General features: G+C 42.1%; 1 protein-coding gene across 1 annotated transcript in view; it reads right to left on the reverse strand.

Annotated features, from left to right (window-relative positions):
* Positions 1 to 14,746, reverse strand: part of RP1 (RP1 axonemal microtubule associated) — a 742,035-nt gene that overhangs the window by 564,051 nt on the left and 163,238 nt on the right. Inside the window, exons 14-15 of the mRNA XM_073583994.1 lie at positions 2,964 to 3,176; positions 2,383 to 2,560 (exon numbers count right to left, since the gene is read on the reverse strand). Of these exons, the coding sequence (XP_073440095.1) occupies positions 2,383 to 2,560; positions 2,964 to 3,176 (391 nt within the window). The remainder of the gene's footprint in view (positions 1 to 2,382; positions 2,561 to 2,963; positions 3,177 to 14,746) is intronic.

Raw genomic sequence — 14,746 nt, forward strand, 5'->3', positions numbered from 1 at the left:
AAAGCGTTAAGCAGCATTACATGTTGTTCGGACAGTTCCACCTCCCAGACCAACACAACTTTTTGGCACCTACAGTATATATTGCATGATACAGACCATTTCATAGGTAGCCTATTATTCTTTTTTGCTTCCCTTAGTGCTTATTTGAGTGGGTTTTTTCACTGTTCATCTCCATTTTTGGTCTCACCACCTCCAACATTGCTGTATCATCTGTGTTTTCCCCTCTCTTTTTGGAGGTTTTTTTCCTTGTTTTTTTAAATCATTTACAGTATCTATTTTTTTTTAATCTCAAACATTGACTAAAAATTATTGCAATTTTATCATTATGAGTTGGAATTGCTTACTATATAACGGTAACAAATCGTATTAGATTATGTTGATGTACAGATTTTGAAGTGTCTAACGTTTATTTCTGGACATATATGAAAGAAAAGAGAAAAAATAGTAAGAAAAATTACTTTCCAAAAAATGAACGAGACAAGAAAAACTTGTTTCCCAACCAAAAGTGAGCTTAGACATCAGGCTGCTGTATTTGAATGGCATATAGGGGTCTAATATTGGACTACTACAATAAAGAAGTGTGCATCAAAAAAACGAACATTTTTAACAACATGTACAATTTGTGATATAGACAGTTGATTTACAATTTCTGGATTGCGGAGACTTATTATTTGTGTTTTACAAAATTAGAAAAAAAAGAAAAAAAAATCCTTCTCTACGGCACACAAGCCTAGGTTTCATGATTCTTCTTTTCTAGCAAACTTAGAACATAGGATATTGAACTTTTCCCCTGGTTTAAAATTGCTGTGTATGATGATTAAAAGTAAGGCTGTTATTAACATGCTGTTACTGCAGTTCCAGCGTTTCCCTATCTCACTTAAATTGTTTTATTATTCAAAAACTGACTAACACTCCCATTTTCTTTACATCTCAACACTACGGTAGTAGTATAACACAAACAAATTTTGGCCTTTTTCTGTCCCTATGTGGAAATAGCTGGGTGCTCTTTTCACTGTATTTATTTTCCATGGGAGTGAAAGGGATTATTTAAACTTTTATATATTTTGTAATATTTTTTAAAAGTTTTTATTTATTTTTTACTTTATATGTACAGTAAGTCTCCTAATGGGATTTAAACCTGCGATCTCCTGCTTATACTATATTTTGTAATACCACAGTATTGCAGTATATGGTGGAAATCTCAGTCTCATTTGAAGCTCTGCATATAGATGTGCTTCAGAGGACTACCAAGATGGCAGTGACGCAGGCTTTCAGCAGGGCACTAGCTCCCACAGTAACCAATCAGTACCCCGTGATCGTGTCATTTAAAAGGTTAACAGCCTGAATTATCTCCAGCCATGGCTGATAGAGACAGATACTGGCTATTTAACATAACTGGTATCTGCCACATGTTACACTAAACGACGCACCAGTGATCACGACAATGATACGACCTGGACAGGATCGCTGGTGCGTCCCTACATGATCGCTGAAACAGGCCGACTCACCAGCGATCAGGACCAGCGAGGATGCTAGTATCCAGGGTAAACAGCAGGTAACTAAGCGCGTGCGATGCTTAGTTACCCGCTGTTTACCTTGGATACCAGCTCCCAGCGCGAGCACGCTGGTATCCAGGGTACACAGCGGGTAACTAAGCGACGCGCGGGCTTAGTTACCCGCTATTCACCCTGGATACCAGCTCCCAGTGTCTGCTTACAGCGCTGGGAGCTCGCTGATCATTGGTCTCCCGCTGCCACACACCGCGATGCATGCTGGCAAGCAGGAGACCAACGATCAAAAAATGGCCCAGGACATTCCTGCACGATACCCGGCGGGGGGGCCGGTCGCTGATGTGTGCCACACACGGTGACGCATCAGCGATCTCGCTAGCAATCTCGCTTAGTGTGAAGTACCCCTTAGGCTATGTACACACTGTGTGGATTCTGCTGCAGATTTTTCCGCACAGATTTTACTAAATCCACAGGTAAAATGACCTGCATTTTTCCTGCAGATTTAGTGCATTTTTTGTGCGGATTTACTGCAGTTTTGTGCAGTTTTCCACCTGCGGATTTCTAGATTGGAGCAGGTGGAAAACTGCAGCAAAACCGCACAAAAGAAGTGACATGCTGCTTTTTTCATTCCGCACAAAATCCGCGTGGAAAAATCCGCAGCGGATTTTGTTTTCCATAGCCTATAATGGTACTGTACATCACCTGCAGTTCTGCTGCTGATCCGCAGGGCGAAATCCTCTGCGGATTCTCAGCAGAATCCGCACCGTGTACACATAGCCTAAGACCTTTCTACGTGAGGCGTTATTAAACATGACTATTTTTTAATTTGCTCTTAAATGCAGAATGCGATTTGTGTTCACATGATACATACATTTAATAACTTGTGGGTAAAAAACAATGTTTTGCTCTCCGGTATGTATCATCGGCTTTGCAAATCCATTGGAATGTAGCCCAATGTATATTCCTTTACTTCTTATGCTTTCTAGGGTCACAGATCCATTTTCATAATTTTTTCCCACTTTAAATTGGCAGTACTCATCTCCTGTGCCCTGACAGAAAACAAAGAAAATACACAGTACAGCAACAATCATTATTGTATTTTGAATAATTAAAAACATTTCATCTGAATTTATAGTGAGAGTCTAAAAATAGGGTGGGCAGACGTATCCTGAGGGGGCAAAGTTTCCTCTGTCCCATATGAAGAGACAACACAGTATTAGAGCATGCTGAAGATACTCTATTAGCACTCGAGCATGCTTGGATAACACCTTATCTGAGCTCATCACTAACACTGATGTCAAATACGGACCAAATACTGAAAGTGTGAACGTGGCCTTAGTCTGCTCACTGTTTTGTAGTGTTGTGGATTTCCATTTGTGATATACAGATCAAAAATGTAACGAAAATTTAAAGCAATGCTGTTGAAATAGATTGTGATTATAGTATACTTACTTCCCCATCACATCTACCATTTTTAATCTGCAGAAACATTCTAGGATGGGTTACATTTTCGAACAAGCACACAGCAGGACCTATTTTGTGCACTCTCCAGTAGGATTCCTCCTTCTGTTTCCCAGCACCACTGCATGACCCATCAGGTCTTAGCCGCAAAGCCTGACTCCGACTAGTGGCTAGTAAAACTATGGCACCACTGTGGAATATTCCCTAAAGAAATAACAATAGGTAAATAATAATGATAATAATAATGATAATAGTAATAATAATAACATGTAACTTAGCAGACACTATCTCTGGCATTTATTTCCACATAGTACATTCTTTATTTGAATGGAATTGAAAGGAAAGTCAAGCAAACAAAGGAACCTGTGACTAACAAGCATCTATCTTACTGTATTTTAGCCAACTGATCTATATTTTTTTCTATGTGAATATTTAATGTATTGTATGTACAGGGTGGGCCATTTATATGGATATACCTAAAAAAATTGGGAATAGTTGGTGACCCAGATCGGCACGCTGAATTTGCAGAATGAGCAAAACAAAAATTGGAACAGGACCCTCAGTTTCCACAGAAAATTATGTTCAGTGATGAGGCAAACTTTTTAGGGTGGGCTATTTATATGGATACACCAAAATAAAATGGGAATGGTGGCAGTTTTGTTGCGTAGGGTGTCTTGCATTGAAATCTGCTGCAATGACCCGGGTACTGCATTCACCAGACATAAACACAATTCTATCCGCTCCTCACCTCTCCTCCTTAACCTCTGCAACATGTCAATGGCTGTAAACAAAGAGAAACTTGTAAATAACTCATGAAAGAATAAAGATACGTTAAAAGCAAGCACACCATTGTTTTTCTTGTGAAATTCTCAATAAGTTTGATGTGTCACATGACCCTCTTCCCATTGAAAAAAATAAAGTTGGATCCAACACGGCCAACTTCAAAATGGCCGCCATGGTCACCACCCATCTAGAAAAGTTTCCCCCTCCCATATACTAATGTGCCACGAACAGGAAGTTAATATCACCAACCATTCCCATTTTATTTAGGTGTATCCATAAAAATGGCCCACCCTGTAGATAGTATTTTAAAACCTGAAAGCAGTTTTTCTCATAAATATAGCATACCTTCTGGAGTTATCATTTTTGTTGTTCTGAAAAAGTGCTAGAATTAACCATTTGAACTCACAACTCAGAAACATATAACTACCGATTAAATCCTTTCATTTTACATGGATTTAATCATGGTGCTGACTACTTCGCACACTTCTGGTTCATAATTTATTAGTGGGGTATTTGAACTCTGCATTTCTGTGTGAATATAGGTTCCTGTTCTAAATCATGTTCCTCGCCCTTAATCTATGCGTTTGATTCATTAAGACTGCCATAGCGCACGCCATTATTAATGATGCGCTTGCTGGAGTACACTGACCTGATTCTTTAAGCCGGGGGCTAGCATGCATTTCTAGATTAAAGCAAACCTGTAGGCAGGGCTTTGCTAAGTTATCTACAGACATTGTCCTGTTGCCACTGTTAGGCCGGAGTCACACTGGCGAGGAATACGGCTGAGTGAGAGGCGCTAAAAGCACGCATTAGACACGGACAAATGATTTTCTATGGGGTCACTGGCACCAGGCGTATATTTCTCATCCGTATCCTATGCTCCGTGCCAATCGCAGCATGCTGCGATTGTCAGCGTACTACGCCTGTAGTACGCCAATGCAAGTCTATGGGTGCGCAAAAAATACGGATTACACACGGAACACACGTATGACCTGCGAGCAATACGCAGGTCTTTTGGCTGGTGACAGGAAATGGGCCAATCCATCATCAGGAAGCCTAGACATGCAAATGAGCTCAAAAAGCGCTCCAGACATCCAGGAAGTACGCCTCCACGGAGTACAGCACCAGCATGGCGTCCACATACATAAATGTGGAGATGCTCATTGTCCTGGTGCAGGAGCGTCCCGAAATATGGGACCCACGCAATGCAAATTATGCTAACCGGACAAGAAAGGAGGCGTCATGGAGGCGCATCTGTCGCCAGATGTACCATGACTTTGGTGACCGACCACGTGATGAGCAGCATAAAATTCGTAAGTGCAACCCTAAAAACATCATTAACCTTAGCGCGCAAAAAAAAAAGAATCTAGAATAAGCACCCCCCTTCCTGTGCATGTACTTTTAGCCTCATGAGGCCGTTACATTTGATGTGACACGTGGCTTCACACAGCCATAATTTTGGGTTAGGCCACAAGCTCCTCATCCTCCTAGACAAACAAATTATTTTAAGTGCAGCTAATGAGACCCTGTGTATCTGCCCAATTACATATGCCACCATAGGTAGAACGCACACCCCAGAAGGCCCCATGCCTAGACTGTTTTTGAAAATGTGACCTCTCAAATATGTGAATTTGACAATTTTTCGTGTCACATTGCAGTGGAAGATGTGTTGAAACGCTGGCGAAGCATCCGGGACCAGTTCCGCCGGGAACGCCAGCAGCGGTCCAGGAGTGGGGATGCTGGATATGTAAAAAGGAAGTACATATACTATGACCGGCTGTCCTTCCTCGCCCCAATTCTGGATCTGAGACCGTAAGTAGATACCTCACACCACATTACACAAATACATTACACAAATACTTTAATATTGATGTATTTTTGCCTCTGTTCTATTTCATAACAGAACTCAATCCAACCTTACGGATCGAGGAACGGCCTCAGAGGCAGAGCCCATTATAGATCCTGTAGGGGATGAGGTGGCTGGCCCATCTTCTCCCCCTACAAGAAGGATGGCTGAAGATGAGGCATCACAGGACAACACAATGGCTGGCCTACACACAACACCACCAGGACGGTCTGCTGCTGCCGCATCACCCATCCTGGAAGAGCCGGGCAACTTGAGCAACAGCCCAACTGCCCAGATCAGGTCCTCCCCACAGGCTGCTCTTACATCACGGCGAACAAGAAGGCGCCAGGTCACTATTCAAGAGAGCAGGACCAATGTGGACACAGGGGTGCTCAATTATTTGTCTAGAGTAACTACAGATGATGGGGAGGAGGCCTATGCACGTAGCCTCACCCTTTATCTCCATGCCCTTACACGTGAGGTCCGGCTCCATATTAGGGGATGTATTCAGATCCTACTTGATGCAAGCACCCCCCCAATACCCCATATGAGGTTTTTGAATTTCTGGAGAGGTGGCAGCTCTCACCATGAAATCTAATGCGCATGAGACCATCCACACAGATGCTTGCTCAAGCAGGGTCCGAACAGCCCCTAATACGTGGGCCAACACCTCAACCCCTTCCTCCCCCTACCCAACCTTCTATTCCGCAGCCCCAAATGTCAGCCTCAAGCCAACCCAACCAATATGGCCACTTGTACCCACCCAGTGTTGGAGGCTGGTCCCAACCTGGTTGGGGACGATCTGGCTATCTTGGTGGGTATGAGCCACGTGCCTACCACAGCCAACAAGAAGCCCCTCACCATCATCATTACTCTGGCCAGTATCCCCAACAGTCCCAGGAGGCAGGACAATTCCAGCATCATGGGCAACAGTATGGCCCCACACAGGGCGATGTTGGCCACAGTGTCCAGCAGCACCCACAGGCTGTTCTTCCACGTTCCCCTTCCCCAACCTATGAGGATTTATGATTCTGATGGGGGGAGATGTCCAGTGCGTTTTAACTGGTGCTCCTAATAGAAAGAAAAAAACAGGTGTTCTCCATCACCAACATTTAGAACATAATTTAACATTCACATTTTTAAACAATGTTTTCCAAACATATGAAACAATCCATCATGACAGGCAACGCTACCTCACGCCTTTCAGACAGATATTACATGTGTGTACAAAAGAAAATATTTAAACGCGCTATACTGTAAAATGAAAGGATGAAAATACACTACTCACTTGCTAAGGCCTAGGAAAGGCGTGCTGGCCTTAGTGAAGTAGTCACCTTTTTTGCTAGCAATCTCTAGTAAAAAAATTCAAGGCGACCAGCATTCAGAATATCACACTCTCTCTATGTCTTAACAAGTGAGCTTTGTATTTTCATCCTTTCCAGTATAGCATGGTTAAATATTCTCTGTTCTACAGACAGGTAATATCTGTGTGAAAGCTGTGAGGTAGCCTTGCCTGTCATGGTGGAATCTTTCTATGATTGGAAAACATTATGAGGAAATGTGAGTGTTATCTTGTAGCCTTTATTTTGGTGATGAGCTCACCTTTTGTTGGCAAATCTAGTTTAATCTAGTCATGCAGCAATGTTGTTATTGCCTAATCTTTGTTGGTGTTTTGTTATGTAATGTTAATTTTAAAAAAAGTTAAAGAAGGTACAAAGGGTCATTTTGCCCATTGCCAAAATTTTCTTATGGCAATATTATGTTTGCCTTTAAGCAAACCAAAAAAAAAAAAGGCAAAACTAAAAATTTGTCTACTCTAGTTAACGTCTGTGTGATTTTTCACTAACAACATACTAACAGACACAAACCAATGCAATGAAACACTCATAGAATCATAAGGGCTTGAGTAATATATATTTAGACACAATTAAAGAGAACAAATTATAACATAGACACAGCATTCTCTTGCCAAGAAGTTGCCCCCTCAGGTGAGATAAAGTAATTAGTGAAAATATCACGCACTTTTAGGCCAGAGAGCGGTCTACATTGAGGGTTCATAGGTGGTCTCACCCTGCGCACATTGTCCGGCCTACGCACAACACCATCAGAGGAGGAACAATCATGTATCCTGGTGAAGTTATGCAGAACAACACAGGCTTTCACAACTTCATTCACATTTTGCTCACTCAACTGAATGGCAGACTGGAGTACCCGCCATTTGGCACAAAGAATCCCAAAGGAACACTCCACCAGTCGCCTAGCACGTGATAGGCGCAAGTTAAAAATTCTGCGCCTGTGGTCAAGGTTGCGCCGGGGATATGGCCTCATGACATTGCGCGATAACTGAAAGGCCTCATCTGCCACAAGGACATAAGGGACTGATTCTTCGGGGGAGCCTGGTAGCTGGCGTGGTGGTGGTAGATCCAACTGGTTGGTGCATAGCCGCCGAGCCATTATGGAAGTATTGAAGACTCTAGAGTCTCCCGTCCTTCCATAGGCCCCAATGTCAACAATTATAAACTTGTATTGAGGGTCTACCAGAGCCAACAATACAACAGAAAAGTATTGTTTATAATTGAAGAATTGGGAGCCAGAGTTCGGCGGCTTACGCACCCTGATATGTTTGCCATTCAGGGCCCCAATACAATTTGGAAACTGGCAGTCCTCCTCAAAGTCCCTTGATATCCTTAACCAGTCTTCCATCCTGGGCTCGGGCATGACCACTTGATGGAGTCTTGTCCAGATTTCTGTACATGTAGACCTCACTATGCCTGAAATGGTTGACTTTCCAATGAGAAACTCATGGTGGAGGGCGGCATAAGACAGGCCAGTGGACAGGAAGCTGTAGAACAACAGAAATAGTTAAGTTTAGAATGGCTAAAGTAAAAAAAAATCAGCTACATGCCAACCAAACTTGGTAGGAATTGAGAGAGAATAACACACACATATTTGGTGGCACAATGACTAAGTGATATGCAGGACATATTAGATGTAACATTCTGGTGTGTCAGTTGAAACATATTTTGAGTGAGATGAGGGCATTAAACTTTGTCCAAGAAGGCCAAAAAACATAATTTAGCACACACATTATGAACATAGAGAATGTGGTTGTGTAGTACATACCGTATTGTGAGTAGAAGTCGCTCCTCTGCAGACTGCAGATATCGCTTTGCGCATCCTTGTGTCCTGAAAGGTTATCCCAGGGCGCACTGTTTCCAAGAGTCGATCAAATGTGGAAATGCTCATGCGACAGTACTGGTAAAATTTCTCCGGATGCTCCCGCAGAGAAGAATAGAGGCGGTGAAAATGACCTCTTGTGAGTCGTTGCCTCAAAAGTGGATGTACCCACATGCGTCTCCTCCTCCGCGGATCCACTATCACTGGGTATGGTTGCCCAAAGCGCCGTGACAAAAGCCAGGTAAAGAGAACCTGCTCAGTTGTATTGAATCTCAGACCCTCTGCCATGCTGCACAAAGAACACCAACACACCTCGTGAAAGTAAGGTGACAAATGGACAGAATGGAGGCAGCCACCTGATTCTGAGTGTATAAATAGGGTGCAGGCTAATGATTTAAATTGTTTGCAGGCCTCAAAACCGTTAAATGTCCATTTTGCAAGGCTGCGAGAAAATCTCGCCATACGGATTGCATACGGATGCCACACGGATTACATACGGATGCAGACATGTGCAAAATACGCGACCTCACCTTGCTTACGGATGGCCTACGGAGCACTATTTAGGGGTCATTCATCCGTATTACGCATGTAAACTACGGACCGTATTTTGCGCAGGTTAGTGTGACTCCAGCCTTACACTGGTTAAAATTATACCTGGGGTGAAGAAATCAGTCTTGTGGTTCTTGTGTAATCAGTGTTGGAAGTTTTCAGATAATGAGATGCCCGTGCTCTGGGGTGGCCTGTGGGCAGAGTCTTATCTTCCTGGTCTAAGCCTGAGAAACCAAGGAAAGACCTGTCCACAGGCCAGAGCACATACAGTCTGTCTCTTTGATGCGGAGCATGTTTGTGTTTCGGACAGCCTGTGGGCAGGTCTTTCCTTGGTTTCTCTTGCCTAGTGCAGGATGATAAGACTCTGCCTGCAGTCCAGCACCGAAGCACGGGGATCTCATTGACTGAAAACTTCTAACACTGATTACACAAGAACTACAAGTTACGACGTGTTGCTGGGTGGGCGTGAGCCATATTGGCATAGCTGGCGAGACTTTTAGCTGAGATTTAGGGGTGACTACTCTGTTTGGCTGGGTTCACACAAATCAGGTGCAATTGATGTTTATCTGCGAAGGATTCAAAGCAAATTGATCTAACTGGCATCTTTAGGAATGAAAATGTTCTTTCTTGTCTTATTTTTATCACTTGGCAGCAACTTTGACAGATAATGCATTGTTTAAAGCACAAGAGCTTGTTCACACAGTGCAATATTTTTGTGCAACTGCCTGATTTGCAAAAAAATATAAAACTTTTTATGTTGTTCACTACAGATTTCTGGCTTAAGCACCTAAACGAATTGGCCCTTATGGAATTGTCGGGAGTTGTGCAAATAATATGTGACTTTTGGCAATTTTATGCCACTTTCCATCAGCTCCACCAAAGTAGATGGAGCTGGGGATGGCCATGGCGTGGTTATGCCTACCCATCCGATTTAATGGTGCCATTTTCTACTTAAGAAAAGATTATCTAGTCTCTGACTGGAGTAACATGTTCCCCAAACCTTAATTTTGTGTTTTCGTTATTATCCTGAGAATATACTGAAGCCCTAACCTTTATTATACTTCTGAATATTTTCCTGGTCTACTGTTTTTTTCCCCAAAATATTCTGGTTTGATTACAATTCATCTTCTTGAGCTAAACTATTGATGCAAATGTAAATTTGCAACAACAGACTAGTGTATTATGTAAATTTGAGTTCTCCAGCACTGGTACCTTTTCAATATCCATGTCTCAGGTAAACCCATGCCTGTCAATAAAAGAATATAGGGGGCTTTTTTATTGGCCATGGAGGACAGCATTACATTGCAGCAGAAGTCATATATTCACGTTGTGCTATTTTTGATAAAAAATCATATTACTAAGAACCCTGTGTTATTTAAACGCACTTTTGCTTTCTAATTATTTAGTTATAAGGGGGTTTTTGTTTATTTTGCTTCTTGTAGGTTTTTTCTATGTTTAGCATCAAACCTGATAAATCTTATTCAAGTACATTTTTGCACTTAATAACATTCATCATACAATATTTTAGTGCAATATTTATTTATCATTAGAACAACAATAGAAAATATATTGTTACATATAGTTATTCAATGACGTAGAAAAACGAATAACTAGCAGCACTGTAATCCTGAGAAAGTACGTGCAGAACTTCCAGGAGGTTGACCCAAATGTTCCAATATTCAATATGCATAGTCTCGAAAGCTTGCAACTTGTTACCATCCTTTCAGTTAGCCATTAAAAGGTATCAACCATTGAGGACTCTCAATTCTAAATATTCTTCCAATATTCACAATCAGAGAGAAACAGATGAAAGTTGCACTCCAGAATTCAAGTAAAGTTGTGTTCTTATTCACCCAAGTCTTAGACACTTGCTACGTTTCAGCTCATCATTAGAGACATTTCAAGCTGCTTGAAAAGGGATCTAATGATAAGCTGAAACGTAGCATGTGCCTAAGACTTGGGTGAATAAGAACACAGCTTTATTTAAATTCTGGAGCTCTGCTTTCATCTGTTCCTCTCTGCTCATCGTGCAATCTGTTAGCGGCATCAGGAAAGTTCTTTGTTATATTCTTATAGTATTTTATTCAGTGTAGTTATAGTTTAATGCAGTGGTTTGTGTTTAAATATGTGTTATATATTTATCTCAGATGTGCATATTTTAATATTGTGTAATATCTACTATATAATTGTCTAATTCTGTCTGTCTGTCTGTCTGTAATGGAAATCCCAACTCGCTGATTGGTCGCGGCAGTTAGACCGCGACCAATCAGCGACAGTCGCTTAGTCGTCGATACGGCTGCATTGCTTATTGTACAGGCACATTACAGCCGTTAAAGGCATCACTGCTACATCACTCATTACACAGGCACAGTCCTGTACATATTCTGGAGTACAATACATTAGATAACAGCAGAACAATGACAGCAGCTCTGGGTGTAACTGGAGTACAATACATTAGGTAACAGCAGAACAGTGACTGCAGCTCTGGGTGTAACTTGAGTGCAATACATTTGGTAAGATCTGAACAGTGACTGCAGCTCTGGCTGTAACAAGAGTATAATACATTAGGTAAGAGCAGAACGGTGACTGCAGCTCTGGGTGTAACTGGAGTACAATACATTAGGTAAAAGCAGAACAGTGATTGCAGCTCTGGGTGTAACTGGAGTACAATACATTAGGTAAAAGCAGAACAGTGACTGCAGCTCTGGGTGTAACTTGAGTGCAATACATTTGGTAAGATCTGAACAGTGACTGCAGCTCTGGCTGTAACAAGAGTATAATACATTAGGTAAGAGCAGAACGGTGACTGCAGCTCTGGGTGTAACTGGAGTACAATACATTAGGTAAAAGCAGAACAGTGATTGCAGCTCTGGGTGTAACTGGAGTACAATACATTAGGTAAAAGCAGAACAGTGACTGCAGCTCTGGGTGTAACTTGAGTGCAATACATTTGGTAAGATCTGAACAGTGACTGCAGCTCTGGCTGTAACAAGAGTATAATACATTAGGTAAGAGCAGAACGGTGACTGCAGCTCTGGGTGTAACTGGAGTACAATACATTAGGTAAAAGCAGAACAGTGATTGCAGCTCTGGGATTAACTGGAGTACAATATATTAGATAACAGCAGAACAGTGACAGCAGCTCTGGGTGTAGCTGGAGTACAATACATTAGGTAACAGCAGAACAGTGACTGCAGCTCTGGCTGTAACTGGAGTACAATACATTAGGTGACAGCAGAACAGTGACAGCAGCTACGGGTGTAACAGGAGTATAGTACACTAGATGGTGGCCCGATTCTATCTCATCGGGTATTCTAGAGTCTCTGTTAAAATATAAAATAGTTATAGACTCACCTTCCGACGACCCCCGGACTCTGTCCCTCCTCTCACCACGCTCCTGGCATCTTCCGATCCCAGTAATGCTTAGCGAGAAGGGCCGGAGAGGACATCACTCTCGCGAGAGTGCGACGTCATCAGCGGTATTTCCCGCTAAGCATTACTGGGACCGGAAGATGCCGGGAGCGTGGTGAGAGGAAAGAGTCCAGGGGCCGTCGGGAGGTGAGTATATCACTATTTTTTATTTTAACAGAGACTCTAGAATACCTGATGCGATAGAATCGGGCAACCATCTAGTTATATTTTAATACTTTCTATATTAAAGAAGCCCTCACATGATTTTTTTTATCATTAAATCTGTGTATATTAGTGATGAGCAAACGTGCTCGGATGTTATCCGAGTAACTTGGGCGTGCTTGGATAATATATCCGGGTCCCTACAGCTGCTCATTTTATGGCGGTAGACAGTCGCAACACATTCGGAGATTCCCAAATAAATACCACACGTGTCGTATCAGTTTTTTCACTGATGCCACATGTACCCATTATAACCTATGCTGCTATGCACATGTCAGTGTTTTTACACAGACCGTGTGTCCGTATAAACTACGTAGAAACATGTTAGTTTTTTTCTGGCATCCATGTGCTGTACAGTGCCTTGCAAAAGTATTCGGCCTCCTGGAACTTTTCAACCTTTTCCCACATAACATGCTTCAAACATAAAGATACCAAATGTAAATTTTTGGTGAAGAATCAACAACAAGTGGGACACAATTGTGAAGTTGAACGAAATTTATTGGTTATTTTAAATTTTTGTGGAAATTCAAAAACTGAAAAGTGGGACGTGCAATATTATTCGGCCCCTTTAACTTAATACTTTGTTGCGCCACTTTTTGCTGTGATTACAGCTGCAAGTCGCTTGGGGTATGTCTCTATCAGTTTTGTACATTGAGAGACTGAAATTCTTGCCCATTCTTCCTTGGCAAACAGCTCGAGCTCAGTGAGGTTGGATGGAGATCGTTTGTGAACAGCAGTTTTCAGCTCTTTCCACAGATTCTCGATTGGATTCAGGTCAGGACTTTGACTTTGCCATTCTAACACCTGGATATGTTTATTTGTGAACCATTCCATTGTAGATTTTGCTTTATGTTTAGGATCATTGTCTTGTTGGAAGACAAAACTCCATCCCAGTCTCGGGTCTTTTGCAGACTCCAACAGGTTTTCTTCAAGAATGGTCCTGTATTTGGGTCCATCCATCTTCCCATCAATTTTAACCATCTTCCCTGTCCCTGTTGAAGAAAAGCAGCCCCAAATCATGATTCTGCCACCACCATGTTTGACAGTGGGGATGGTGTGTTCAGGGTGATGAGCTGTGTTGCCTTTACGCCAAACATATCGTTTGGCATTGTTGCCAAAAAGTTCGATTTTGGTTTCATCTGACCAGAGCACCTTCTTCCACATGTTTGGTGTGTCTCCCAGGTGGCTTGCTGCAAACTTTAAATGACACTTTTTATGGATATCTTTGAGAAATGGCTTTCTTTTTGACACTCTTCCATAAAGGCCAGATTTGTGCAGTGTAGGCCTGATTGTTGCCCTATGGACAGACTGTCCCACCTCAGCAGTTGATCTCTGCAGTTCATCCAGAGTGATCATGGGCCTCTTGGCTGCATCTCTGATCAGTCTTCTCCTTGTTTGAGTTTAAAGTTTAGAGGGATGGCCGGGTCTTGGTAGATTTGCAGTGGTATGATACTCCTTCCATTTCAATATGATCGCTTGCACAGTGCTCCTTGGGATGTTTAAAGTTTTGGAAATCATTTTGTATCCAAATCCGGCTTTAAAGTTCTCCACAACAGTATCACGGACCTGCCTGTTGTGTTCCTTGGTCTTCATGATGCTCTGTGCTTCAAACAGAACCCTGAGACGATCACAGAGCAGGTGCATTTATACAGACACTTGTTTACACACAGGTGGATTATATTAATCATCCTTAGTTATTTAGGACAACATTGGATCATTCAGAGATCCACAATGAACTTCTGGAATGAGTTTGCTGCACTGAAAGTAAAGGGACCAAATAATATTG

The sequence above is a fragment of the Dendrobates tinctorius genome, unplaced genomic scaffold, assembly GCF_039654945.1.
Source record: "Dendrobates tinctorius isolate UK_male_01 unplaced genomic scaffold, ASM3965494v1 ptg000082l, whole genome shotgun sequence".
NCBI classification, from domain to species: Eukaryota; Metazoa; Chordata; class Amphibia; order Anura; family Dendrobatidae; genus Dendrobates; species Dendrobates tinctorius.